General features: G+C 46.0%; 1 protein-coding gene across 1 annotated transcript in view; it reads right to left on the reverse strand.

Annotated features, from left to right (window-relative positions):
• The window catches only part of LOC140429234 (uncharacterized), a 188,588-nt gene that overhangs the window by 118,453 nt on the left and 43,092 nt on the right, over positions 1 to 27,043 (reverse strand). The window contains exon 2 of the mRNA XM_072515986.1: positions 7,564 to 12,838. Within this exon, the coding sequence (XP_072372087.1) occupies positions 7,564 to 12,838 (5,275 nt within the window). The remainder of the gene's footprint in view (positions 1 to 7,563; positions 12,839 to 27,043) is intronic.

The following is a 27,043-nucleotide window of genomic DNA, read 5'->3' on the forward strand; positions in this document are numbered from 1 at the left end:
TCTCCCCAGAAAAGGGGTACAATTGGTCAGGGTGTGCGTGAGCAGAGGGACCTGGATGTATATAATCTAAAGATCACTGAAGGTGGCATGAGAGCAGATAATAAAGCATGCGGTATTCTGGTCTTTATTAATAGGGGCACAGAGTACAAGAGCAAGTAGGTTATGCCGAAGTTGTCCTAGATTGGACCTCTGAAATATTGTGTACAGTTCTGGGCACCATGCTATAGGAAGGATGTGAATACATTGGAGAGAGTGCTGAAGAGATTTACAAGAATGGTTCCAGGAATGAGAAACTTGAGTAATGAGGATAGATTGGAGAGGTTGGGGCTGTTCCCCTTGGAGAGAAGAAGGCTAAGAGGAGATTTGATAGAGATGTTCAAAGTCACAAGGGGCGTGGACAGAGCAGATAGGGAATACTGTTCCGCTTGTTAAAGGATTGAGAATAAGAGGGCTCAGATTTAACATAATTTGCGAAAGAAGCAAACATAATGCGAGAAAAAACCTCTTCACACAACCAGTGGTTCGGGTCTGGAATGCACTACCTGGGAATGTTCAATCAAGGCATTCAAGAGGGCATTAGATGATTATTTGAACAGAAACAATGCACAAGGGGTACAGGGAAAAGGCAGAGGAATGGCACTAAGCCAGGATGCTTGTTTGGAGAGCCGGTATAGACACAGTGGGCCAAATGGCCTCCTCCTGCGCCATAACAATTCTGTGATTGTGATCTAATGTGATTGATGTACAGTAATCCCAAGTATAACTATCAAGCCTTTTTAGCACAATTAACAATATTCTGACAAATTTCAATGTAAATATTAAACAGACAAAGATTTTCCTATTTCTCCTTATTATTTTTCTCTCCTTGGCCTATTCTCTGCCCCTGTGACATGGACCTAACCTGGTTGGAAAGGTCGGGCCTCTGTAACCAGCCATTTGGAGATGCATGAAAGCCACACAAAGTTAATACCTAGTGCCTTCTGCACCCTTACCCTTTTGATTTTAACCCTCTGAAAGAAAGTCCCTTATCTCTACTCTGGACTTATCGGACACCCAATCAAGCTCAAAACCTCGGGGGGGGGATTTTCTTCGATATTGGCCAAGGCTGATGCCAGGCAAGGAAAGTGATGTTGAGGCTGTTGACAGCAATGGTGGCTTTTTCTGTCATATAATGCAGGATTTGGAAGAAAAATAAAGAGGCAGGCAGGGGTTCCCAGTTTGATTCACTCACCCTGCCATCAACTCTACAGATCGTTGATCTGGGCGCCATTTTTAAAGTCTGTCCCAGCGCACAGCGAGCTTACCAGGAAACAATCTTCACCCAGGTGCACCCCCCCACCCCCACAACGGCACCTAGTTGGCACCACCCTGGCATTAAGATGACATCACTCTGGCATCATCTTGGCACCCCCTGGCATGGCCCTCTCCTCCCTGAGCACAGTGCTCACCTCCAAACTCCCCCTGAGAGTATTGCTCATTAGGGTCATGGCTTCTAAGGCCAGTTGTGCTTCAATCCCTTTGTATGGGGGTATGATTCTGGTGTATGGGCCCGATAATGAGATGCTAATTTACCACAATGAGGTTCACAGTGTTGAACATTGGGAATTATGACCCACCACTGATGGGGGGGGGGAGAGGACAATTGCTTCCTGCTTTTACATTGCCGTGAAACGTGACTATGGCCTTCTCATGATATTTTCCACTCTCGTCGTCAAACCCACCCGACTGAAACAGGAGAGGAAAATCCCTGCCCTGGTATTTGTACAATTATAGGCACAACTTGATCCATCACTATAGAACATAGAACATTACAGCGCAGTACAGGCCCTTCAGCCCTCGATGTTGCGCCGACCTGTCAAACCACTCTGAAGCCCATCTACACTATTCCCTTATCGTCCATATGTCTATCCAATGACCATTTGAATGCCCTTAGTGTTGGCGAGTCCACTACTGTTGCAGGCAGGGCATTCCACGCCCTTAATACTCTCTGAGTAAAGAATCTACCTCTGACATCTGTCTTATATCTATCTCCCCTCAATTTAAAGCTATGTCCCCTCGTGCTAGACATCACCATCCGAGGAAAAAGGCTCTCACTGTCCACCCTATCCAATCCTCTGATCATCTTGTATGCCTCAATTAAGTCACCTCTTAACCTTCTTCTCTCTAACGAAAACAGCCTCAAGTCCCTCAGCCTTTCCTCATAAGATCTTCACTCCATACCAGGCAACATTCTGGTAAATCTCCTCTCCACCCTTTGCAATGCTTCCACATCCTTCCTATAATGCGGCGACCAGAATTGCACGCAATACTCCAAATGCGGCCGCACCAGAGTTTTGTACAGCTGCAACATGACCTCATGGCTCCGAAACTCAAACCCTCTACCAATAAAAGCTAACACACCGTACGCCTTCTTAACAACCCTCTCAACCTGAGTGGCAACTTTCAGGGATCTATGTACATGGACACCGAGATCTCTCTGCTCATCCACACTGCCAAGAATCTTACCATTAGCCCAGTACTCTGTCTTCCTGATATTCCTTCCAAAATGAATCACCTCACACTTTTCTGCATTAAACTCCATTTGCCACCTCTCAGCCCAGCGCTGCAGCTTATCTATGTCCCTCTGTAACTTGTAACATCCTTCCGCACTGTCCACAACTCCACCGACTTTAGTGTCATCTGCAAATTTATTCACCCATCCTTCTACGCCCTCCTCCAGGTCATTTATAAAAATGGCAAACAGCAGTGGCCCCAAAACAGATCATTGTGGTACACCACTAGTAACTGGACTCCAGTCTGAACACTTTCCATCAACCACCCCCCTTTGTCTTCTTCCAGCTAGCCAATTTCTGATCCAAACTGCTAAATCTCCCTGAATCCCATGCTTCCGTATTTTCTGCACTAGCCTACCGTGGGGAACCTTATCAAACGCTTTACTGAAATCCATATACACCACATCAACTGCTTTACCCTCATCCACCTGTTTGGTCACCTTCTCAAAGAACTCAATAAGGTTTGTGAGGCACGACCTACCCTTCACAAAACCGTGTTGACTATGTCTAATCAAATTATTCCTTTCCCGATGATTATACACCCTATCTCTTATAAACCTTTCCAAGATTTTGCCCACAACCGAAGTAAGGCTCACTGGTCTATAGTTACCGGGGTTGTCTCTACTCCCCTTCTTGAACAAGGGGACAACATCTGCTATCCTCCAGTCTTCTGGCACTATTCCTATAGACAAAGATGACTTAAAGATCAAAGCCAAAGGCTCAGCAATCTCCTCCCTAGCTTCTCAGAGAATCCTAGGATAAATCCCATCCGGTCCAGGGGACTTATCTATTTTCACACTTTCCAGAATTGTTAACACCTCCTCCTGATGAACCTCAAGCCCTTCTAGTCTAGTAGCCTGAATCTCAGTATTCTCCTCAACAACATTGTCTTTTTTCTGTGTGAATACTGACGAAAAATATTCATTTAGCACCTCTTCTATCTCCTCGGACTCCAAGCACAACTTCCCACTCCTGTCCTTGACTGGCTCTACTCTTACCCTAGTCATTCTTTTATTCCTGACATATCTATAGAAAGCTTTAGGGTTATCCTTGATCCTACCTGCCAAAGACTTCTCATGTCCCCTCCTGGCTCTTCTTAGCTCTCTCTTTAGGTCCTTCCTAGCTAACTTGTAACTCTCGAGCGCCCTAACTGAAACTTCATGTCTCATCTTTACATAAGCCTCCTTCTTCCTCTTGACAAGTGTTTCGACTGCCTTAGTAAACCACGGTTCCCTTGCTCGACCACTTCCTCCCTGCCTGACAGGTACATACTTATCAAGGGCACGCAATAGCTTTTCCTTGAACAAGCTCCACATTTCCATTGTGCCCATCCCCTGCAGTTTTCCTCTCCATCCGATGCATCCTAAGTCTTGCCTCATCGCATCATAATTGCCTTTCCCCCAGATATAACTCTTGCCATGCGGTATATACCTATCCCTTTCCATCACTAAAGTAAACATAATCGAATTGTGGTCACTATCACCAAAGTGCTCACCTACCTCCAAATCTAACACCTGTCCTGATTCATTACCCAGTACCAAATCCAACATGGCCTCGCCTCTTGTTGGCCTATCTACATACTGTGTCAGGAAACCCTCCTGCACACATTGGACAAAAACGGACCCATCTAAAGTACTCGAACTATAGCGTTTCCAGTCAATATTTGGAAAGTTAAAGTCCCCCATAACAACTACCCTGTTGCTTTCGCTCCTATCCAGAATCATCTTTGCAATCCTTTCCTCTACATCTCTGGAACTTTTCAGAGGCCTATAAAAAACCCCTAACAGGGTGACCTCTCCTTTCCTGTTTCTAATCTCAGCCCATACTACCTCAGTAGACGAGTCCTCATCAAACGGCCTTTCTGCCACCGTAATACTGTCCTTGACTAACAATGCCACGCCTCCCCCTCTTTTACCACCTTCCCTGAGCTTACTGAAATATCTAAACTCCGGCACCTGCAACAACCATTCCTGTCCCTGCTCTATCCATGTCTCCGAAATGGCCACAACATCGAAGTCCCAGGTACCAACCCATGCTGCAAGTTCACCCACCGTATTCCGGATGCTCCTGGCATTGAAGAAGTCACACTTTAAACCACCTTCCTACCTGCCGGTACACTCCTGCAACTTTGAAACCTTACTCATGACCTCACTACTCTCAACCTCCTGTATACTGGAGCTACAATTCAGGTTCCCAAGCCCCTGCTGAGCTAGTTTAAACCCTCCCGAAGAGCATTAGCAAATTTCCCCCCCAGGTTCTTGGTACCCATCTGGTCCAGGTGTAGACCATCCCATTTGTAGAGGTCCCACCGACCCCAGAATGAGCCCCAATTATCCAGAAATCTGAAACCCTCCCTCCTGCACCATCCCTGTAGCCACGTGTTCAACTCCTCTCTTTCCCTATTCCTCGTCTCGCTATCACGTGGCACGGGTAACAACCCAGAGATAATAACTCTGTTTGTCCTAGATCTAAGTTTCCACCCTAGCTCCCTGAATTCCTGCCTTACATCCCTATCCCTTTTCCTACCTATGTCGTTGGTACCTATGTGGATCACGACTTGGGGCTGCTCCCCCTCCCCCTTAAGGATCCCGAAAACACGATCCGAGACATCACGCACCCTGGCACCTGGGAGGCAACACACCAACCGCGAGTCTCTCTCATTTCCACAGAATCTCCTATCTATCCTCCTAACTATGGAGTCTCCAATGACTAATGCTCTACTCCTCTCCCCCTTCCCTTCTGAGCAACAGGAACAGACTCTGTGCCAGAGACCTGCACCCCATGGCTTACCCCTGGTAAGTCCCCCCCCCCCCACCCCCGTCCCCCCCCCCCCAACAGTATCCAAAGTGGTATACTTGTTACTAAGGGGAACGGCCACAGGGAATCCCTGTACTGACTGCTTCCTCCCAGCCCCCCTCACCGTCACCCATCTATCTTTATTCTTCGGAGTAACTACATTCCTGAAGCTTCTATCTATGACCACCTCTGCCTCCTGAATGATCCAAAGTTCATCCAGCTCCAGCTCCAGTTCCCTAACGCGGTTTCTGCGGAGCTGGAGATGGGTGCACTTCCCACAGATGAAATCAGCAGGGGCACTGTTGGCGTCCCTCACCTCAAACATTCTGCAGGTGGAACATTGCACTACCTTCCCTGTGGTTCCCTATAAACCACAGAATGTAGTCCACCAACATGCAGCAATGCAGGGCCATTCATGTAATGATTGTTATTGTAATAATCCACTCTCTCTTTACTCTGTGCCTACTGTGTGTTTGAGAAAGCACTTTATACTCTATGTGTTACCACTAGGATTTATATACATGGATGGCTCAGGTAAGAAAAATTACAGAATATGTAACATGAAATTCCTGTGCCTAATATTTTAATAGAGATGTTAATAAATATATTAATCTCGAATTTCAAATGCCCTTCCTTGGCTCGGTTGGAAACTGTATATGTACTTAAGTAACAGACAAATATGAGATAGAGCTTGAACCTTGAAATGTAATGAAGGTACATAATATACAATTCTATTTATTTGTTGTTACATGCTAATCCTGACTGCTCCATAACTCAAATTCTCATCTACATGTCTCTTGTGCTTCTATTTCGACTTAGTATGGAATTAAGTCAGCCTTTCTGGTTGTCTGCAAGATGTGCATTCATAAACAAATCTCTTCCACTCTGCTCTCACTTGTGCACTAAGAAAATAGATTCAGGAAATAACTCAAACTAGTTCAATCACCCTTACCCCTGCAAGTCTTCTACTGTCACTGGAGGCTTCAAGGAAGCTGAAACCCCTCCAAAGACTAGTCTCCATATTCATGCAGCTGGGTGATTAAAAAATAGCTCAGCAAAACTTTCAGACAGGATGTGTGCTCCTTCTGACAAGACCATTTATATATCCAGTTAAAGAACAAGTTGAGCCAAAGATAATAATGTCAGTCATTGCTGAGTTTCCATTGATTTGTTTTGTCGAAAGACAATGAACAAATTCTAACAGGACTATACAGGATAGATGCAGGAAGGATTTTCCTGATGGTGGGAGAGTCCAGAACTGGGGGTCACAGTATGAGGATAAGGAGTAGACCATTTAGGACTGAGATGAGGAGAAATTTTATCACCCAGAGAGTGGTGAGCCTGTGCAATTTACTACCACAGGAAGCAATTGAGGCCAAAACATTGTATTAGTTCAAGAAGCAGTGAGCTATATCTCTTGGGGCTGAAGGGATCAAAGGATATGAAGGAAGGCGGGAAGAGGTCACTGAATTGGATGATCGGCCATGATCACAATAAATAGCGGAGCAGGCTCGAAGGGCCGAATGGTCTCCTCCTGCTCCTATTTTTTATGTTTCTATGTAAACATAATCTAATAATCTATAATTATCACAAGTAAGCTTACATTAACACTGCAATGAAGGTACTGTGAAAAGCCCCAGTCACCACACTCCAGCGCCTGTTCGGGTATACAGAGGGAGAATTCAGAATGTCCAAATTACTTAACAGCACGTCTTTCGGGACTTTTGGGAGGAAACCGGAGCACCCGGAGGAAACCCACACAGACATGGGGAGGACGTACAGACTCCGCACAGACAGTGATTCAAGCCGGGAATCAAACCTGGGACCCTGGTGCTGTGAAGCAACAGTGCTAACCACTGTGCTATGGTAGTCAATAATTTCCTTTTGCACTCATTTGATAGGCATTGCACAAATTTTCAAATGGGACGTATCACAAATTCAATTCTAGCTAGAAGATTAAGGTTTGGTACAAGTCCGAGGCTGGTTTAGCACACTGGGCTAAATAGCTGGTTTTTAAAATAGACCAAGGCAGGCCAGCAGCACGGTTCAATTCCTGTACCAGCCTCCCCGAACAGGTGTCGGAATGTGGAGACTAGGGGCTTTTCACAGTAACTTCATTTGAAGCCTACTTGTGACAATAAGCGATTTTCATTTCATTTCATTTCCATGTGGAGAATGATCTAAATGTATATTTCATTTAAATTAAAGTTCTCACCTTTACTTTTACCACAGCTGTATCTATTGCTATGACATCATGATCTTGATGTTCTCCAAAAAGCTTATCAATTGCAAAAATTGGAAGCCCACAAGTAATGCAAAAGGTATCTGTTGGTTTTGGTGGTTTCTGCGAGGTTAGCACAGCTACATCTTCTCCTCCTTTCCTTGCCTCGCCATGTGTGCCTTCCAGTTTATCTTCAGCAAGTTCCTGTAATTCTTGATCCTCAATATCCAGACCACCATCACAGATTTCAAATGCGTCACCATCATCTATAATTTTCACATCCTCTAATAAAGGCCAATCGCTGGATTCTTCCATGGCTTTCCCAAATAAATTCTCTGGGTCTTCATGAAGGTCTGTTTCATCTACCTGGCAAGGGGCAATTTCTTGTGGGTAATGCTGTTGTGCAGTGTCTGTTTCATTATTTTCTGGCTCACTGGCCTTTCTATGAGTTTGGGAATCTTGCTCAGTTTCCGTCTTATACTCGCATGTAAATATGGCATTAAGTGTTTCCTGTGTTGCTACTTCCAACGGTTCACATTCACTTTGTGGGGGTTGCACAGAGTTTCCAGTGAGGCATTCTCCTTCCTGCTTTTCTTTAGCGGGATCCACAATGGCTTCATAATTATCAGGTCTTGATATAGTCGTGTCATTCATTATTTGAGAGCTGGCTACATCTAGTGCCTTTGCTTGTTCTTGATTTTCAAGGTTGACCTCTTCCTTTGCCATGCATTCGGTACCTGGTGGATACATAATTTCAACAGCTAACATTTCCAGCTCATCACTGGTCCCAGGACTCTCTGTTAATTCTAAATGATCAGCAAAATCCGTGATTCCTTTCAGGGCACCTGTACAAGCTTCTTGATCCACTTTCTCAGAATGATCTACTTCCTCATATTCTTCGATTACGATCCGTGGTATTATTTCATCGATCTCTACAATGGACTCAATGTTACTTGTTTGATCAGGCACGTTATTTTCAGCCTTTATTGACTCGCCAGATCCTTCATGTTCAGTTTCCTGTTGTAATTCAGCAAGATGGTGTCCAACCTCAGGCCTGCATTCTTGCTCGGCAGTTTGCTCCTGTTCCAATACATCAGCCTTAATCTGATCCAAAGGTGTTTCCCCTTGGAATACGTCTTCCTGAATATCTTTGATTTTCACCGAGGTGGAAGTATTGCTCACTTCTTCTAATCCTGCTTCACTTGGGAGGTTTCCATATTCTTCAAAGGAGTAACCTATATTGGCAAGCTGTCCGGTATCCAAGTGATTTTCAACATTAGAGGCAGGCTTCTCAATATCTTCTACTAGAGTTTCTTCAAACAATGCTACTTTTCTGTTCTGTATTTCTTCACACACCAACTCATTATTATTCTCTTCCAATAGCTCAATTGCCTGACTTGGTTCTTCTATTTCCTCATAATTCACAGAACGAATATCTGACAAAACATTACTGCCCTCATAAATATTCTCGCCGGTCTCACGTTTTTCTTCACATTCTTTTTGTATCTCCAAAACTTTGTCAGAATCCATTTTTTGTGTCGGAATTTCTGCCCGACCCATGAACATTTGAGGAAACTGGCCATCACTTTCTGAAAACAATACATGTCTTTCTACACCAATTGCATCATTTGGTGACATGGCTTCCAGCCAAGAAGGTGATCCCTCTGGTTTAGATTCTCTTGAAGACTCAAGAACATCATCCCTCAGGACATACTTTTCAAAATATAATCCATTTCCATCATCTGTATCAGACGATTGACAAGGGAATGAAAATTCAGGATTACTGCTTTCTTCATCTGACTGTTCACCGTTTTGTTCTTTCCGTCCCTTAGCTTCCTCATAAAGATCTTTATAATAAAACGCCAATGCAGGTGGTTCCTCCAGAAGTGCAATATCAATCAATTTGGTTGATGTAGGAAAATTGTAAGAACGTGTCAGGACTCCTTCATCCATGTCAAATAACAACGAACCAGCCTCCTTTTGATTTAGTGCATAGGTCATATTTTTATTAATATCTTCTTGCTTTCCTTCATTGCATGGTTCAGAGATGGGTGCTAGTACAGAAAATCCTGTTGCATCATCAAGGGTTCCAGGATTTCCTGACACATCAAACTCATCAAAATTAAAAACCTCTATATCTTCGGAAAATGATGTACTTTGGAGCTTTGACTCCGAAGGGTTGTACACCTCTGGAATCAGCACTTCCTGTGATTTTCGTTCCACTGTTTCCAGGTCAACGGGGACATTTTCATCCACTAAAGTATATTTTTCAAAATAATCATCATCCCCATTTCCACCTTTACTTGCAGATGCAGCAACCTCAGGGGATTGTTCAATGGAACTGGGATTAGAACCTTCAACAACAAAAGGATTAACTGTCCCAACCATGGGAGGATTGGATGTGACCTCTTGGGAGGCATTGGATCCGATTGCATGGGAGGGATTGAATGCGGCTGCATGGTAGGGATTGGATCCAACCGCATGGGAGGGATTAAATGAGGCTGCATGGTAGGGATTGGTTCCATCTGCATGGGAAGAATTGAATGCGGCTGCATGGGAGGGATGGGATTCGACTGCATGGGAAGGATTGAATGCGGGTGCATGGGAGGGATCGGATCCGACTGCATGGGAAGGATTGAATGCGGCTGCATGGGAGGGATGGGATCCGACTGCATGGGAAGGATTGAATGCGGCTGCATGGGAGGGATCGGATCCGACTGCATGGGAAGGATTGAATGCGGCTGCATGGGAGGGATGGGATCCGACTGCATGGGAAGGATTGAATGCGGCTGCATGGGAGGGATCGGATCTGACTGCATGGGAAGGATTGAATGCGGCTGCATGGGAGGGATCGGATCCGACTGCATGGGAAGGATTGAATGCGGCTGCATGGGAGGGATGGGATCCGACTGCATGGGAAGGATTGAATGCGGGTGCATGGGAGGGATCGGATCCGACTGCATGGGAAGGATTGAATGCGGCTGCATGGGAGGGATCAGATCCGACTGCATGAGAAGGATTGAATGCGGCTGCATGGGAGGGATCGGATCCGACTGCATGGGAAGGATTGAATGCAGCTGCATGGGAGGGATCGGATCCGACTGCATGGAACGGATTGAATGCGGCTGCAAGGGAGGGATTGGATCCAACTGCATGGGAAGGATTGAATGCGGTTGGCTGGGAGGGATTGGATCTGACTGCATGGGAAGGATTGAATGCGGCTGCAAGGGAGGGATTGGATCTGACTGCATGGGAAGGATTGAATGCGGCTGCATGGGAAGGATCGGATCCAGCCACATGGGAGGGATTGAATGCGGCTGCATGGGAAGGATCGGATCCAGCCACATGGGAAGGATTGAATGCGGCTGCAAGGGAGAGATTGGATCCAGCCGCATGGGAGGGATTGGAATGTACCACAGAGGGAGGGTTGGACTTTCCCACAGTGAAAGGATTGGAGCTCCATGGATTAGAAGGATTCGCAATTTGTTCCAGCTCATTGTGTTTTGATGCATCCAATGATCTTGTTTGCTCTTCATCTTCCACTCTATTAAAATTATTTTCAAGAGAGTTTCTTTTCAGAATCGGATTTGTTTGCAAATAGATCAGGTTGTCCTTCATTTTGCTACATGTCTCTTGATCCACAGAACAAATTTGTGCTGGAGCAACAATGTTTAATATCTCAGAGCCTTCAGCCACAATATTGAAACTAGCTTTCTGATTTTCTGTACCTTCTTTATGGTTTAGTTCATCTCCTATGTTCTGCAGCTCCACTACCTGTGATTGAGAGGCAGCCTTGAGATCTCTACAAGTTTTGCTGAGTAAGGAACCATTCAGCTCCACATCTATCACTTCTGAAAATTCAGGATTTGCCATTGGGTAGAACAGATTTTTGCTCATTGCAGCTTCTTGCTTTTCTGGCCAATAAGGTAATACCGTATCTGCAAACGTCCTACCAGCTGAAGCGCAAGACAGATTTTTCAAATCTCCAGTTTCCATGCCCTCATCTTTGATTGCTGACATGGAATTATCCGTATCCTTACAAGTTACTGCTGATGGTAGACTTCCCACGGGGTTAGCAAGCTCTGAACTGCTGGTTACAAACGTATTTGGATCTTTGCCTTCTAGATCTGCCATTGAATAAGATTGATCCTCTTTTACAAATGTTTTACCAGCTGGACTTTCATTGAAGTAAGAATTATCCTTTAATGGAACAGGTATTGGATCCGTGTCAAACGCTAAACTTTTAAAGTCTGAAATAATTATCTCAGGAGATGGGGACCGATGGATATCTGAGCCAGCAACTAAAGCAGTCTTTTTCAAGACATCTGTGCCTGTGTGAATTGCTCCATTCGTTGTTATTTCTGTGTCTGCTGAAAGGAGGTTAGCTGCGTCTGTACAAGGAGCTTGTGGAACCATGGCAGGCTCTGAAACGATTGTTGCCGACAGCCGTGACTCCCCTTTGTTTTCTGGTGGAGCTGAACTCATTCTTTCCTCCGAGAAATGTTTTGAAGCAGTTCCGGATTCTTCCTTTTTTCTCGGTAGTACTGAAGAGGTATTTATTTGTTGTTCAGGTTGTGCCGAAAATGAATTGTTTAAACTGTGATTTTTCAGATTCATCCGTTTCTTACTCCGTTCAATTGGGTTTTTATTACATTTCCTTTGACTGTGTACTGGGGTATATTGTTGCACACTCTCTTGAACAGAGGAAAATACCTCACACACTTCATTTCCATCCTTATTGGATTTTCCTGCTATTTTTGATGGCGTTGGGCTGTGCTCAATTGGTGACTGAAGCTCTGGCTGGGTTTTGTTAGAATCCTGCAAAGGCCTTGACTTTGACACTTTCTCTGTTGCCGTATTGAATATCACGGTAGGTTCATTTTTTCCCGGTTGGGCTCTCAAAACAGACAAACTATTTCTCGGTTTCGTTGGGGCATCTTTTAATTCTCCTGACTTAAGGTTGGCCGTCTCGATGTGGCGTTTTTCAGTTTTACTACCTTGGCGTTCATTCGCACACGGAGACTGAGGCAGTTCGTCCATTATGAATATTACTTTGCCTGGCAGAGCGCCCGTGGAGGTACCGTCCACGCTGTAAACATCGGAGGCTGTGCTTTCTGATGCCCATGGCGTGGAGCATCGGCTACTTGAAACAGTCTCCCAGATGATTCCACTGTCCTCACTTTGAACTGTCAGCATGGAGAAGGACGAACTTGACATAATGTAATTCACCTTAGGTTTTACTGACTGGTCTTTAATGGCATCCTTGAAGCTGTCAGGGGATAAACAAACAGGGGTTTAAGGTCAAGTTGTGGTGCGTGTTTCCAAACTGCTAGAAAATATATCAATCTAAATAAGATTAAAAATTAACTATTAATATCAGACACAATTCACATGTCCAAAAGTAAGACGTTTAAATAGATTGTAAATATCTGAATAATAAAGTGATGATAGACATGCCAGCTGTGACTCAGTGAGCAGCACAGGGGCCTGGACTGGGCTGGTAATGCAGAGATCCAGGGTACTGCTCTGGGGTCCCAGGTTCGAATCCTACTACAGTAGATGGTGAAATTTGAATTCAATGAAATCTTGAATTCCAAGTCCAGTGATGACCATGAAACCATTGCTGCCCGATTATAGTAAAACATTTGGAAATCTGCTGTCCTTACCCGGTCTGGCTGACCTGTGACTCCAGATCCACATTAATGTGGTTGACTCGTAACTACCCTCTGTAATGGCCCAGCAAGCTATTCAGCTCAAGGGCAATCCCATCCCATGAAATAATAAAGAAAAGGAAAAGGGCTCTGGGTTCATGTCCCATTCCAGCTCAAAAGAAAAATGAGGCTAAGCTCCAGTGTAGTACTGAGGGATTGCTGCACTGTCAGAGGTGCTGTCTTTCCGATGCCCCATCTGTCCCCTTGGATGGATGTTAAAGATTCCCATGGCATTTTTCAGAGGAACAACTGAGGGGATATTCCAGGTGTCCTGGTCAATGTTTATCCTTCAATCAACATCACAAAAAACAGATTATCTGGTCATGTGGTCATTATTGTTGTGCACAAGTTGTCTGCCACACTACAACAGTGAAGACACCTAAAAAAAAAAGTACTTCACTGGCTGTAAATCACTTGGGAGATGTCTGGTAGTTATGAAAGGCCCTATAAAGTTTTTCTTTTCATACACTTGCTTGTGGAATATGAATTGTTGTGAATTTGTCACTGTAATAGACAATAAACACTTTTTTATTCTTCATGAAGGCCCCGCCTTCTCAACCTTGCCCCTAGCCTGAGGTGTGGTGACGCTCAGGTTAAATCACCACCAGTCAGCTCTCCCCCTCAAAGGAGAAAGCAGCCTATGGTCATTTGGGACGATGGTGACTTTACCTTAAATAATTTTTGTAAAAAGATACAATACTGTTCAGAATTATTTTAGTGTAGGAGTTAACATTAATGTGAGCTTAGTGTGGACACTTATTGTGATGGGCACTAATCATTTGGAAACCCCCCAGCTAATTGGATACTGTGTGCTGACCTTGCTCAACACGATGGGATGTTAACCAATGTCATGTTAATCCGCATGAGGTCCCCCTCACCACTGATGTTTTAAGGCAGCATGCAGTACCAACAGGTTAGTTGCTAGTTTGCCAATTTTACACTTGTTTACTTGTAAAAATATTTGACAGTGGCCTATCACACTGAATTCAGATAGTCAGAGAGTTTTGACTGCTTTTTGCAATGCTATTGTTTGTCTCACTGATTGTCTGCTCACACTCATATGTGGACTGGTAAATCTTACCTCTGGATATGAAGCATTATTGGGAACACCAATTGGGAATAAGCCACCAGAAGAGCGAGTAGGAGGAGAGCAGGAGCGCTCAACTGGAGATGGATTCCACACAGGGTTCAAGAAGCAATTCTCCTAATGCAACTTCATTGGTAAGAAATATATGAGACGCCTTCACTTCACCAAGGAGGTTGTTCCCGAGCTATGTCAGCCACAAGTGCAGGCTCAAACCAGGCATGCAAAGCACTCCCTACAGCTGTCAACATTATCATCTTACTCAATACGCCACAGACAACGTCCGTATCGCAACAGTTGACATCAGCACCATTTCACAGTATGCAAAAGTATCAAGGACGCTCTCCACTGAGAGAGAGAGAGAGAGAGAAAGTGAGAGACAATTGAATCTCTTTCCTTATTGATAGAGGAAAATATGAATGAGAGACCACAAGGTTTTTCTCACATGGCCGGTGTTCCCATGGTGCACCCATGGTGCAACGTGCCATTGGCTTCAGACACATTGCCTTGCATGCTCCAAATCAGCAGCCTGGAAGTCCATTTCATCACCGTACAAGAGGTTTGTGACCACAGGCAGCACATCATGCAGGATATGCCAACAGCAGGCATGACTCTTTCATTCTGTGCCAGTCATTGTCATAGGCTTTTATTCTAATTAAGCGTCCAAGTTAAAAGTCTGCCTCTTGGGTGACAAGGGTTATCCTCTCCTAACTTGGGTCCTGACTCCAGTTAGGAAGTCATATGTAACTGCACAGCAGGCCTACATGAGAGCCAAGATTCCACAAGGATTATTATGATGCAAACCATCAGGTTGGGCCGTGCCCCTAGCCAAGTTGTTCTAGCACAGCTACAACACTGGCATCCACTGGCAATGTGGAAAATAGACCAGGTATGTCCTGTACACAAGAAACAGGACAAATCCAACCCAACCAATCACCGCCCTATCAGTCTACTCTCAATCATCAGCAAAGTGATGGAAAGAGTCGTCAACAGTAATATCAGCAATACTGAGGGGCGGTTTAGGGGTTAGCACTGCTGCCTCACAGCACCAGGGACCTGGGCTCAATTCCAGCCTTGGGTGACTTCTGAGTGGAGTTTATACATTCTTCCCATGTCTGCGTGCATTTCCTCCAAGCACTCCAGTTTCCTCTCAAAGTCCAAAGATGTGCAAGTTAGATGAATTGGCCATGCTAAATTGTCCCTTAAGTGTCCAATATGTCCAGGTTAGGAGGAGTTATGGAGTTAAGGCAGGGCAGTGGTCATAACAACATAACGGGCTACAAAGCGAAGCCGAACAGTTTCTCTGGCAGCAGCGCACCACTCCCCGATGAACTCAATGCATTCTATGCTCGGTTCGAGCAGGTAACCAACAATCCGCTGGCGAGTACCCCAGCAGCCCATAATTCACCCATATCCACCATCACAGCTTCCGAAGACAGATTGGCCTTCCTGAAAATGAACCCTCGGAAGGCGACGGGCCCAGACGGGAACCCTGGTCGTGCACTCAGAGCCTGCGCAGACCAGCTGGCAGAGGTATTCACGGACACCTTTAACCTGTCCCTACTCCACTCCAAGGTCCCCACCTGCTTCAAGAAGACCACCATCATACCGGTACCAAAGAAGAACCAGGCAACGTGCCTCAATGACTACCGACCAGTGGCCCTGACTTCAGTCGTAATGAAGTGCTTCGAGAGGTTGATCATGAAGCGCATCACCTCCATACTCCCAGAACGCCATGATCCACTGCAATTCGCATACCGCTGCAACCGGTCCACATCAGACACCATTTCTCTGGCCCTACACTCATCGCTAGAGCATCTCGAAAACAAGGACTCCTACATTAGACTCCTATTTATTGACTACAGCTCCGCCTTCAACACCATAATCCCAGCCAAGCTCATATCAAAGCTCCAAAACCTAGGACTTGGCTCCCCACTCTGCAACTGGATCCTCGATTTTCTGACCAACAGACCACAATCAGTAAGAATAAACAACAACACCTCCTCCACAATAGTCCTCAACACCGGCGCCCCGCAAGGCTGCGTACTTAGCCCCCTACTCTACTCCCTGTACACACACGACTGCGTGGCAAAACTTGTTTCCAACTCCATCTACAGGTTTGCTGACGATACGACCATAGTGGGCCGGATCTCGAATAACGATGAGTCCGAATACAGGAGGGAGATAGAGAACCTAGTGGAGTGGTGTAGCGACAACAATCGCTCCCTCAATGCCAGTAAAACTAAAGAGCTGGTAATTGACTTCAGGAAGCAAAGTACTGTACACACCCCTGTCAGCATCAACGGGGCCGAGGTGGAGATGGTTAGCAGTTTCAATTTCCTAGGGGTGCACATCTCCAAAAATCTGTCCTGGTCCACCCACGTCGACGCTACCACCAAGAAAGCACAACAGCGCCTATACTTCCTCAGGAAACTAAGGAAATTCGGCATGTCCACGTTGACTCTTACCAACTTTTCCAGATGCACTATAGAAAGCATCCTATCGGGCTGCATCACAGCCTGGTATGGCAACTGCTCGGCCCAGGACCGCAAGAAACTTCAGAGAGTCGTGAACACCGCCCAGTCCATCACACAAACCTGCCTCCCATCCACTGACTCCATCTACACCTCCCGCTGCCTGGGAAAAGCGGGCAGTATAATCAAAGATCCCTCCCACCCGGCTTACTCACTCTTCCAACTTCTTCCATCGGGCAGGAGATACAGAAGTCTGAGAACACGCACAGACTCAAAAACAGCTTCTTCCCCACTGTCACCAGACTCCTAAATGACCCTCTTATGGACTGATTTCATTAACACTACACCCCGTATGCTTCATCCGATGCCAGTGTTTATGTAGTTACATTGTATATGTTGTGTTGCCCTATTATGTATTTTCTTTTATTCCCTTTTCTTCTCATGTACTTAATGATCTGTTGAGCTGCTCGCAGAAAAATACTTTTCACTGTACCTCAGTACACGTGACAATAAATAACTCCAATCCAATCCAATCCAATGATGTTCTTTCAGAGGGTCTGTGCAGATTCGATGGGCCGCACTGTAGGAATTCTATGGTTTTAATAACCTGCTCACTGACACTCAGTTTGGATACCAGCAGGTCATTCAGCTCCTGATCTCATTACAACCATAGTTCAAACATGGACAAAAGAGAACTCCAGAGGTAAGGTGAGAATGGCTCGATATCAAGGCAGCATTTGTCCAAGTGTGGCATCACGGAGCCCTGGCAAAACTGGAGTAAACGGGAGTCAGGCATAAAACTCTGCACTGGCTGGAGTCATACTTGGCCCAAAGGAAGATGGTTGTGGTTGTAGGAGGCCAGTCAATTCAGTCCTGGGATATCATGCAGAGCTCTGCAGTGTAGGGTCCTATACCCAACTTCAGCTGCTTCATCAATGATCATCCTTCCAACGTAAAGTCAGAAGTGGGGAAGTTCGCTGATGACTGCACAATGTTCAGCACCATTTTTGACTCCTCAGATATGGAAGCAGTCCATGTCCAAATACAGGAAGACCTGGACAATATCAAGGCTTGGGCTGACAAGTGGTAAGTAACATTCACATCAAACAAATGCCAAGCAATGATCATCTCCAACAAGAGAGAATCTAACTATCTCCCCTAATTGTTTCAATGCCATTACCATCGCTAAATCCCCCACCATCAATAACCTGACATTACCATTGACCAGAAACAGTAACTGAACTGTAGCAGACATATAAATACTGTGGCTACACGTCCAGGTCAGAGACCATGAATTCGGTGGAGAGTAACTTACTCTTGACTATCTCTTGACTCCCCAAAGCCGACCCATCTACAAAGGCACAGACCACCAGTGTGATTGAATACTCTCCCTTGCCTGGCTGAGTGCAGCCCAGCAACACTCAAGAAGCTCAACATTAACCAGGACAAAAACAAAGTAGCCCGCTTGATTGGTACCCCTTCAACCACCTTCAACAGCCACTAATAGCACTGCCAACGCACTGTAACAGCATGGTTTACCATTCACAAGATGCACTGCAGCAACTCACCAAGGTTCCTTTGACAGCACCTTCCAACCTGTGACCTCTACCACCTAACATAGGGGCACAGCACGTGAATGGGAACACCACAACCTCCAGTTTTCTCTCCAAATCACCCATCATTGTGACTTGGAACTATATTACCGTTCCTTTATTCAAAATCATAGACCTGGGCATCATAGAATCCCTATAGTGCAGAAGGAGGCCATTCGGCTCATTGAGACTGCACCAACCCTCTAAAAGAGCATCTTACCTAGGACCACTCACCCGCCCTATCTGTGTAACCCCATAACTCCACCTAACCATTGGACATTAAGTTGCATTTAACATGGCCATTCCTTCACTTTTGCTCATTCAAAATCATATACCTGGGCATCATAGAATACCTACAGTGCAGAAGGAATCTATTTGGCCCATCGAGTCTGCATTGACCCACCAAAAGAGCATACTACCGAGGACCACTCCTTCGCCTTACCCGTAGCCCCATAACCCCACCTAACCTTTGGACACTAAGGCGCAATTTAGCACAGCCAATCGACCTAACCTGCACATCTTTGCCTGTGGAAGGAAACCGGCACACCCAAAGGAAACCCAAGCAGATGGGGAGAAAATGCAAACTCCACACAGGCAGTCATCCAAGGCCAGAATTGAACCTGGGTCCCTGGTGCTGTGAGGCAGCAGTGCTAACCACTATGCCACCGTGCTGCCCCGGGACTCTCTTCCTAATAACCCTGAGGGTATACCTACACCACATGGACTGCAGTAGTTCAAGGAGACAGTTCACTACGATCGCTCAAGGGCAATTTGGGATGGCAATAAATGCTAACCTAGCCAGCGACACCAACATCCCATTAACCTAATAAAAAACATGAGTGCCAGGCAATGACCATCTCCAACAAGAGAGGATTTAACCATCTGCCCTGATATTCAATGGCATTGCCATCACTGAATCACCTACTATCCATAATCTGGAAGCTACCATTGAACAGAAACTGAACTGGACAGCCATACAAATACTGTGGCTACAAGAGCAGAACAGAGGTTGGGAATTCTTCAGCAAGTAGACACCCCAAAGCCTGGCCATCACTTACAAGGCACAAGTCCGGAGTGTTATGTAATGACTCTTCACTTGCCTGGATCAGCACAGCTCGGGGATAAGACTGAAGAATCTTGGTACCATTCAAAACAAAGCAGCCCGCTTGATTGCCACCTCATCCAGGACCGTAAACATTCACATCCTCCACCACTGACGCACAGTGACAGCAAGGTGCACTATCAACCAGATGGAATGCAATAACATGCTTCTTCAACTGCACCTTCCAAACCTGCGACCTCTGCATTTTGAAGGACAAGGTCAGCAGGTGCAGAAGAATACCACCATATTGCAAATTCCATTCCAAGTCACACACCATTCAGACTTGGACCTATATAGCCATTCCTTCATAGCCACTGATTCAAAATCCAGGAACTCTCCCCCTAAGAGATCTGTGGGTGTACCTACAACATTGGACTAAAGTCGATCAACAAAGCAGCTCACTGCCACATCTTTAATAATCTTTATTGTCACAAGTAGGCTTACATTAACACTGCAATGAAGTTACTGTGAAAAGCCCCTAGTCGCCACATTCCGCCGCCTGTTTGGTACACTGAGGGAGAATTCAGAATGTCCAATTCACCTAACAAGCAGGTCTTTCAGGACTTGGGGGAGGAAACCGGAGCACCCGGAGGAAACCCACACAGACACAGGGAGAACGTGCAGACTCCGCACAGCCAGTGACCCAAGCCGGGAATCGAACCTGGGACCCTGGGGCTGTGAAGCAACAGTGCTAACCACCGTGCTACTGTGCAGCCCCAAGGGCAAGTAGGGATGGGGGTTAATTGCTGGAATTGCCATTGACTCTCACAGCCCATGAACGAATAAAATCAAAATCCCCATTCTGCATTCACCAACAGCTACACATAAACCTCTATTCTGATAACCACATTGGCTTCCTTCACTCCACTTATTAGTCACTTCAATACAAACATACATTCAAATAACTAGTCCAAATTCCAAACCAAAATTCATCAAATAAATAATTTCAAGCTTGACAGGAAGTATGACTCCTCAACCTTAGTTGTCTATTTTACATATTGCATTGCCCATGATCAGCGTTTGCTCTAGTTGCTTGGCCATGTGGGTCTGCGCAGAAACCTGAACACTGCGCAGCACTCACAACATTTGCCCTCTTTTGAATTACCAGCTGCCAAATAAATTTCAACGGGGCCGCTCACTTAAATGAGTTGGCCGTACACTACAAAAAAAAGTATGTTGACGATGATCTGCATAAAAGGTGCAGATTTCTTTTTTATGGTGATTGGCAAACAAACCAGAAATGGGATGAGGAAAAAATAATTTATGCAGCAAGTTATGATGATCAGGAATGCACTGCCTGAGAGGCTGGTTGAAGCAGATTCAAGAGTAATTTTCAAAAGTTAAATGAATAAATGAGTAAAATTTGCATGGCAATGGTGAGGGAGCATATGAGAATTGTTACGACACGGCTGGGCTAGTGCGTGGCCAATTCCACTAGCACTGGTGGAATCGCAACACAATTGAAATTGACAAATAATTCTGAGAAAACGTCTTCGGCCCTTGGCTGCCCAATAATTACAGTCACCAGGTTTGTAAATTTAAACACAATTAATTTTGTTAATAACAATAACTATGGTTAAATATGCAGCAAATACAACAGGTTAATTATTATCTAATTCCTAAACACCCCCTCCACTTTAACTCGCCCCACTCTCTAGAAGACCATCGGACCATAAGACATAGGAGCAGAATTAGGCCACTCGGCCCATCGAGTCTGCTTCACCATTCAATCATGGCTGATATTTTTCTCATCTCCATTCTCCTGCCTTCTCCCCATAACCCCTGATCCCCTTATTAATCAAGAACCTATCTTTCTCGGTCTTAAAGACATTCAGTGATTTGGCCTCCACAGCCTTCTGCGGCAAAGAGTTCCACAGATTCACCACCCTCTGGCTGAAGAAATTCCTCCTCATTTCTGTTTTAAAGGGTTGTCCCTTTAGTCTGAGATGGTGTCCTCTGCTTCTAGTTTTTCCTACAAGTGGAAACATCCTTTCCACGTCCACTCTATCCAGGCCTCGCGGTATTCTGTAAGTTTCAATAAGATCCCCCCCTTATCATTCTAAACTCCAACCAGTACAGACCCAGAGTCCTCAACCGCTCCTCATACGACAAGTTCTTCATTCCAGGGATCATTCTTGTGAACCTCCTCTGGACAGAGGGGACAAGAGAAGCGTAAAATAATGATAAAAGTAAAAAGGATAAGAGTCTTTGTTTCAGAGGGTTGTCTTCTAGCACATCTTCCCCCAATTCAGGCTTTCAGTTTGAATTTTTAAAAATTCATTAATGGGATGTGGGCATCGCTGGTTAGGCCAGCATTTATTGCCCATCCCTAAATGCCCTTCAGAAGGTGTTGGTGAGTTGCGTTCTTGAACCGCAGCAGTCCCTGAGATGTAGGTACACACAGTGCTCTTGAGAGGGTGTTTCAGGATGTTGCCCCAGCAACAGTGAAGAAGTGGTGATATATTTCCAAGTCAGGGTGGTAAGTGACTTAGCCATAGAACATACAGTGCAGAAGAAGGCCATTCGGCCCATCGAGTCTGTACCCACCCACTTAAGCCCTCACTTCCACCCTATCCCGCTAACCCAACAACCCCTCCTCACCTTTTTGGACACTAAGGGCAATTTAGCAAGGCCAATCCACCTAACCTGCACGTCTTTGGGCTGTGGGAGGAAACCCAAGCACCCGGGAAGAAACCCATGCAGACTCCGCACAGCCAGTTCCCCAGCAGGGAATCGAATCTGGGACCCTGGCGCTGTGAAACCACAGTGCTAACCACTATGCTACCATGGTGCCCTTAAACTCCATTTCCCGGCCCAAGACCAGTTTTTCTTATCTTGCTGTATCTTCTGACAATCCTCTTTACTAACTGAAACTCCACCAGTTTTTATGTCATCTGCGATCTTACTAAGCAGACCAGGTACAGCCCAAACCTGTAGCCAACGTGGATACAAAGATGTCAGTAAAGGCACCTTTAATTTCCTCCCTTGCTTCCCCCGGTATTCTGGGATAAATCACAACCGGTCCAAACTTGGAGGGGAACCTCCAGGTGGTGGGGTTCCCAGGTATCTGCTGCTCTTGTCCTTCTAGATGGTAGCAGTCATGGCTTTGGAAACTGCTGACTAAGGAACCTTGGTGAATTACAGCAGTGCATCTTGTAGATGGGTGGCATGGTAGCACAATGGTTAGCACTGTTGCTTCACAGCACCAGGGTCCCAGGTTCGATTCCCGCTTGGGTCACTGTCTGTGCGGAGTCTGCACATTCTACCCTGTCTGCGTGAGTTTCCTCCGGGTGCAGCAGTTTCCTCGTACAATTCCAAAAAGACGTGCTGTTAGGCGATTTGGTCATTCTGAATTCTCCCTCTGTGTACTCAAACAGACGCCGGTGTGTGGTAGGAGGTGAGTTACTCGCTGTAGGATTCCTAGCCACAAAGTTAATATGGCTACATCTGTAATAATTTTCACTACAGATTCATTTAGGCCTCTACTGTTTCAGAAATTCAGCAGCTAGGCAGCTTTTCTGGAGAAAAAGTAAGAGAGAAAGAGAGAGAGCAGCTTCTTTCCTCTGAGCATCCCGGACTCAATTGTCCTGTCTTGGTTGTCTGAATAAAATCATCCCACCCGGGCAGGATATAATTGCCTGTTAGCGGGCAGAGTACAGTCTTTTGGCCAATACATCGACCACCAGCCAACCAATCAAACCGAGTGCCACCAATCCCTCGGGTGCCGAAACATCTGAGTTCTGCTGTCCAAAGGCTAACACAGTGTTCTCTTTTATAACTTCTGAATCCCTCATTTCCCCTGCTTAAAGGAATATGTTCATTAAGCATCCATGGACAAAATGATAACAGCAAAAGTAAAGAAATGGGAAATAGGGGAATTAACAGGAAGGCACTTACAGAATGGACTAATCCGATACCTCTTTCACGGGAACAAGAGGTCAAAGCCCTCCTGCAATGCTGTCATATTCAAACCCAATTCTCCTACAAGGTTCTTCCTTCAAGACTGCAACTTGGAAGACAGAAGAGAGTGTGGCGAATCTGTTTAGCACACTCTGTGGATGTTCTTGGAGGACAACCTCAACCACAGGAATCCCCTGTGGTTGTCCCCCTCTCGAACAGGTCTACCCCTTTGGATACTGTCGGGGGGGATAGCCTATCAGGGGAAAACAGCAGCAGCCAGAGCAGTGGCACCACGGCTGGCTCTGATGTTCAGAAGGGAGGGTCAAAGCGCAGAAGAGCAATAGTCATAGGGAACTCGAAAGTCAGGGGCACAGATAGGCGCTTCTGTGGACGTGAAAGAGACTCCAGGATGGTATGTTGCCTCCCTGGTGCCAGGGTCCAGGATGCCTCCGAACAGGTAGTGGGCATCCTGAAGGGGGAGGGCAAACAGGCAGAGGTTGTTGTACATATTGGTACTAACGACATAGGCAGGAAGGGGCATGAGGTCCTGCAGCAGGAGTTCAGGCATCGAGGCAGAAAGTTAAAAGACAGGACCTCTAGGGTTGTAATCCCGGGATTACCCCCTGTGCCACGTGCCAGTGAGGCTAGAAATAGGAAGATAGAGCAGCTAAACACGTGGCTAAACAGCTGGTGTAGGAGGGAGGGTTTCCAGCATCTGGACCACTGGGAGCTCTTCCGGGGCAGGTGTGACCTATATAAGGACGGGTTGCATCTAAACTGGAGAGGCATAAATATCGTGGCCGCGAGGTTTGCTAGTGTCACACGGGAGGGTTTAAACTAGTATGACAGGGGGGTGGGCACGGGAGCAATAGGTCAGAAGGTGAGAGCATTGAGGGAGAACCAGGGAATAGGGCCAGTATGGCTCTGAGGCAGAGCAGACAGGGAGAAGTTGCTGAACACAGCGGGTCTGGTGGCCTGAAGTGTTTTAATGCAAGAAGTATTACGGGTAAGGCAGATGAACTTAGAGCTTGGATTTGTACTTGGAACTACGATGTTGTTGCCATTACAGAGACCTGGTTGAGGGAAGGATGGGATTGGCAGCTAAACGTTCCAGGATTTAGATGTTTCAGGCGGGATAGAGGGGGATATAAAAGGGGTGGCGGAGTTGCGCTACTGGTTCGGGAGAATATCACAGCTGTACTATGGGAGGAAACCTCAGAGGGCAGTGAGGCTATATGGGTAGAGATCAGGAATAAGAAGGGTGCAGTCACAATGTTGGGAGTTTACTACATGCCTCCCAACAGCCAGCGGGAGATAGAGGAGCAGATAGATAGACAGATTTTGGAAAAGAGAAAAACAACAGGGTTGTTGTGATGGGAGACTTCAACTTCCCCAATATTGACTGGGACTCACTTAGTGCCAGGGGCTTAGACGGGGCAGAGTTTGTAAGGAGCATCCAGGAGGGCTTCTTAAAACAATATGTAGACAGTCCAACTAGGGAAGGGGCTGTACTGGACCTGGTATTGGGGAATGAGCCCGGCCAGGTGGTAGAAGTTTCAGTAGGGGAGCATTTCGGGAACAGTGACCACAATTCAGTAAGTTTTAAAGTGCTGGAGGACAAGGATAAGAGTGGTCGTAGGGTGAATGTGCGAAATTGGGGGAAGGCTAATTATAACAATATTAGGCGGGAGCTGAAGAACCTAGATTGGGGGCGGATGTTTGAGGGTAAATCAACATCTGACATGTGGGAGGCTTTCAAGTGTCAGTTGAAAGGAATTCAGGACCGGCATGTTCCTGTGAGGGAGAAGGATAAATATGGCAATTTTTGGGAACCTTGGATAACGAGAGATATTGTAGGCCTCGTCAAAAAGAAAAAGGAGACATTTGTCAGGGCTAAAAGGCTGGGAACAGACAAAGTGTGTGGAATATAAGGACTGTAGGAAGGAACTTAAGCAAGGAGTCAGGAGGGCTAGAAGGGGTCACGAAAAGTCATTGGCAAATAGGGTTAAGGAAAATCCCAAGGCTTTTTACACGTACATAAAAAGCAAGAGGGTAGCCAGGGAAAGGGTTGGCCCACTGAAGGCTAGGCAAGGGAATCTATGTGTGGAGCCAGAGGAAATGGGCGAGGTACTAAATGAATACTTTGCATCAGTATTCACCAAAGAGAAGGAATTGGTGGATGTTGAGTCTGGAGAAGGGTGTGTAGATAGCCTGGGTCACATTGAGATCCAAAAAGACAAGGTGTTGGGCGTCTTGAAAAATATTAAGGTAGATAAGTCCCCAGGGCCTGATGGGATCTACCCCAGAATACTGAAGGAGGCTAGAGAGGAAATTTTTGAGGCCTTGACAGAAATCTTTGGATCCTCACTGTCTTCTGGTGATGTCCCGTAGGACTGGAGAACAGCCAATGTTGTTCCTTTGTTTAAGAAGGGTAGCAAGGATAATCGAGGGAACTGCTGGCCGGTCAGCCTTACGAAGTGGTAGGGAAATTACTGGAGAGAATTCTTCGAGACAGGATCTACTCCCATTTGGAAGCAAATGGGCATATTAGTGAGAGGCAGCATGGTTTTGTGAAGGGGAGGTCGTGTCTCACTAACTTGATAGAGTTTTTCAAAGAGGTCATAAAGATGATTGATGCAGGTAGGGCAGTGAATGTTGTCTATATGGACTTCAGTAAGGCCTTTGACAAGATCCCTCATGGTAGACTAGTACAAAAGGTGAAATCACACGGGATCAGGGGTGAGCTGGCAAGGTGGATACAGAACTGGCTAGGTCATAGAAGGCAGAGAGTAGCAATGGAAGGATGCTTTTCTAATTGGAGGGCTGTGACTAGTGGTGTTCCGCAGGGATCAGTGCTGGAACCTTTGTTGTTTGTAGTATATATAAATGATTTGGAGAAAAATGTAACTGGTCTGATTATTAACAACAGCGCAACCTCAAACGAACCATTGTTTGCAGCAAACTACCCAGTCTTCAGAACAGTGACCACGACACCACACAACCCTGCCATGGCAATCTCTGCAAGACGTGCCAGATCATTGACATGGATACCACTATTACACGCGAGAACACCACCCACCAGGTACGTGGTACGTACTCGTGCGACTCGGCCAACGTTGTCTACCTCATACGCTGCAGGAAAGGATGTCCCGAAGCGTGGTACATTGGCGAGACCATGTAGACGCTGCGACAACGAATGAACGGACATCGCGCAACAATCACCAGGCAGGAATGTTCCCTTCCAGTCGGCGAACACTTCAGCAGTCAAGGGCATTCAGCCTCTGATCTCCGGGTAAGCGTTCTCCAAGGCGGCCTTCAGGACGCGCAACAACGCAGAATCGCCGAGCAGAAACTTATAGCCAAGTTCCGCACACATGAGTGCGGCCTCAACCGGGACCTGGGATTCATGTCACATTACATTCATCCCCCACCATCTGGCCTGCGAAATCCTACCAACTGTCCTGGCTTGATGCAATTCACACCTCTTTAACCTGGGGTTACCCCATCTCTGGATCTGTAAAGATTTAATCACCTGCTAATGGTCGCATTCCAAGCATTGTTTGGCATCTTTGAATTTGTCTATATATGTGTTTCTGGAACATACCTCTTCA

The sequence above is a fragment of the Scyliorhinus torazame genome, chromosome 9 (genome assembly GCF_047496885.1).
Source record: "Scyliorhinus torazame isolate Kashiwa2021f chromosome 9, sScyTor2.1, whole genome shotgun sequence".
Taxonomy (NCBI): domain Eukaryota; kingdom Metazoa; phylum Chordata; class Chondrichthyes; order Carcharhiniformes; family Scyliorhinidae; genus Scyliorhinus; species Scyliorhinus torazame.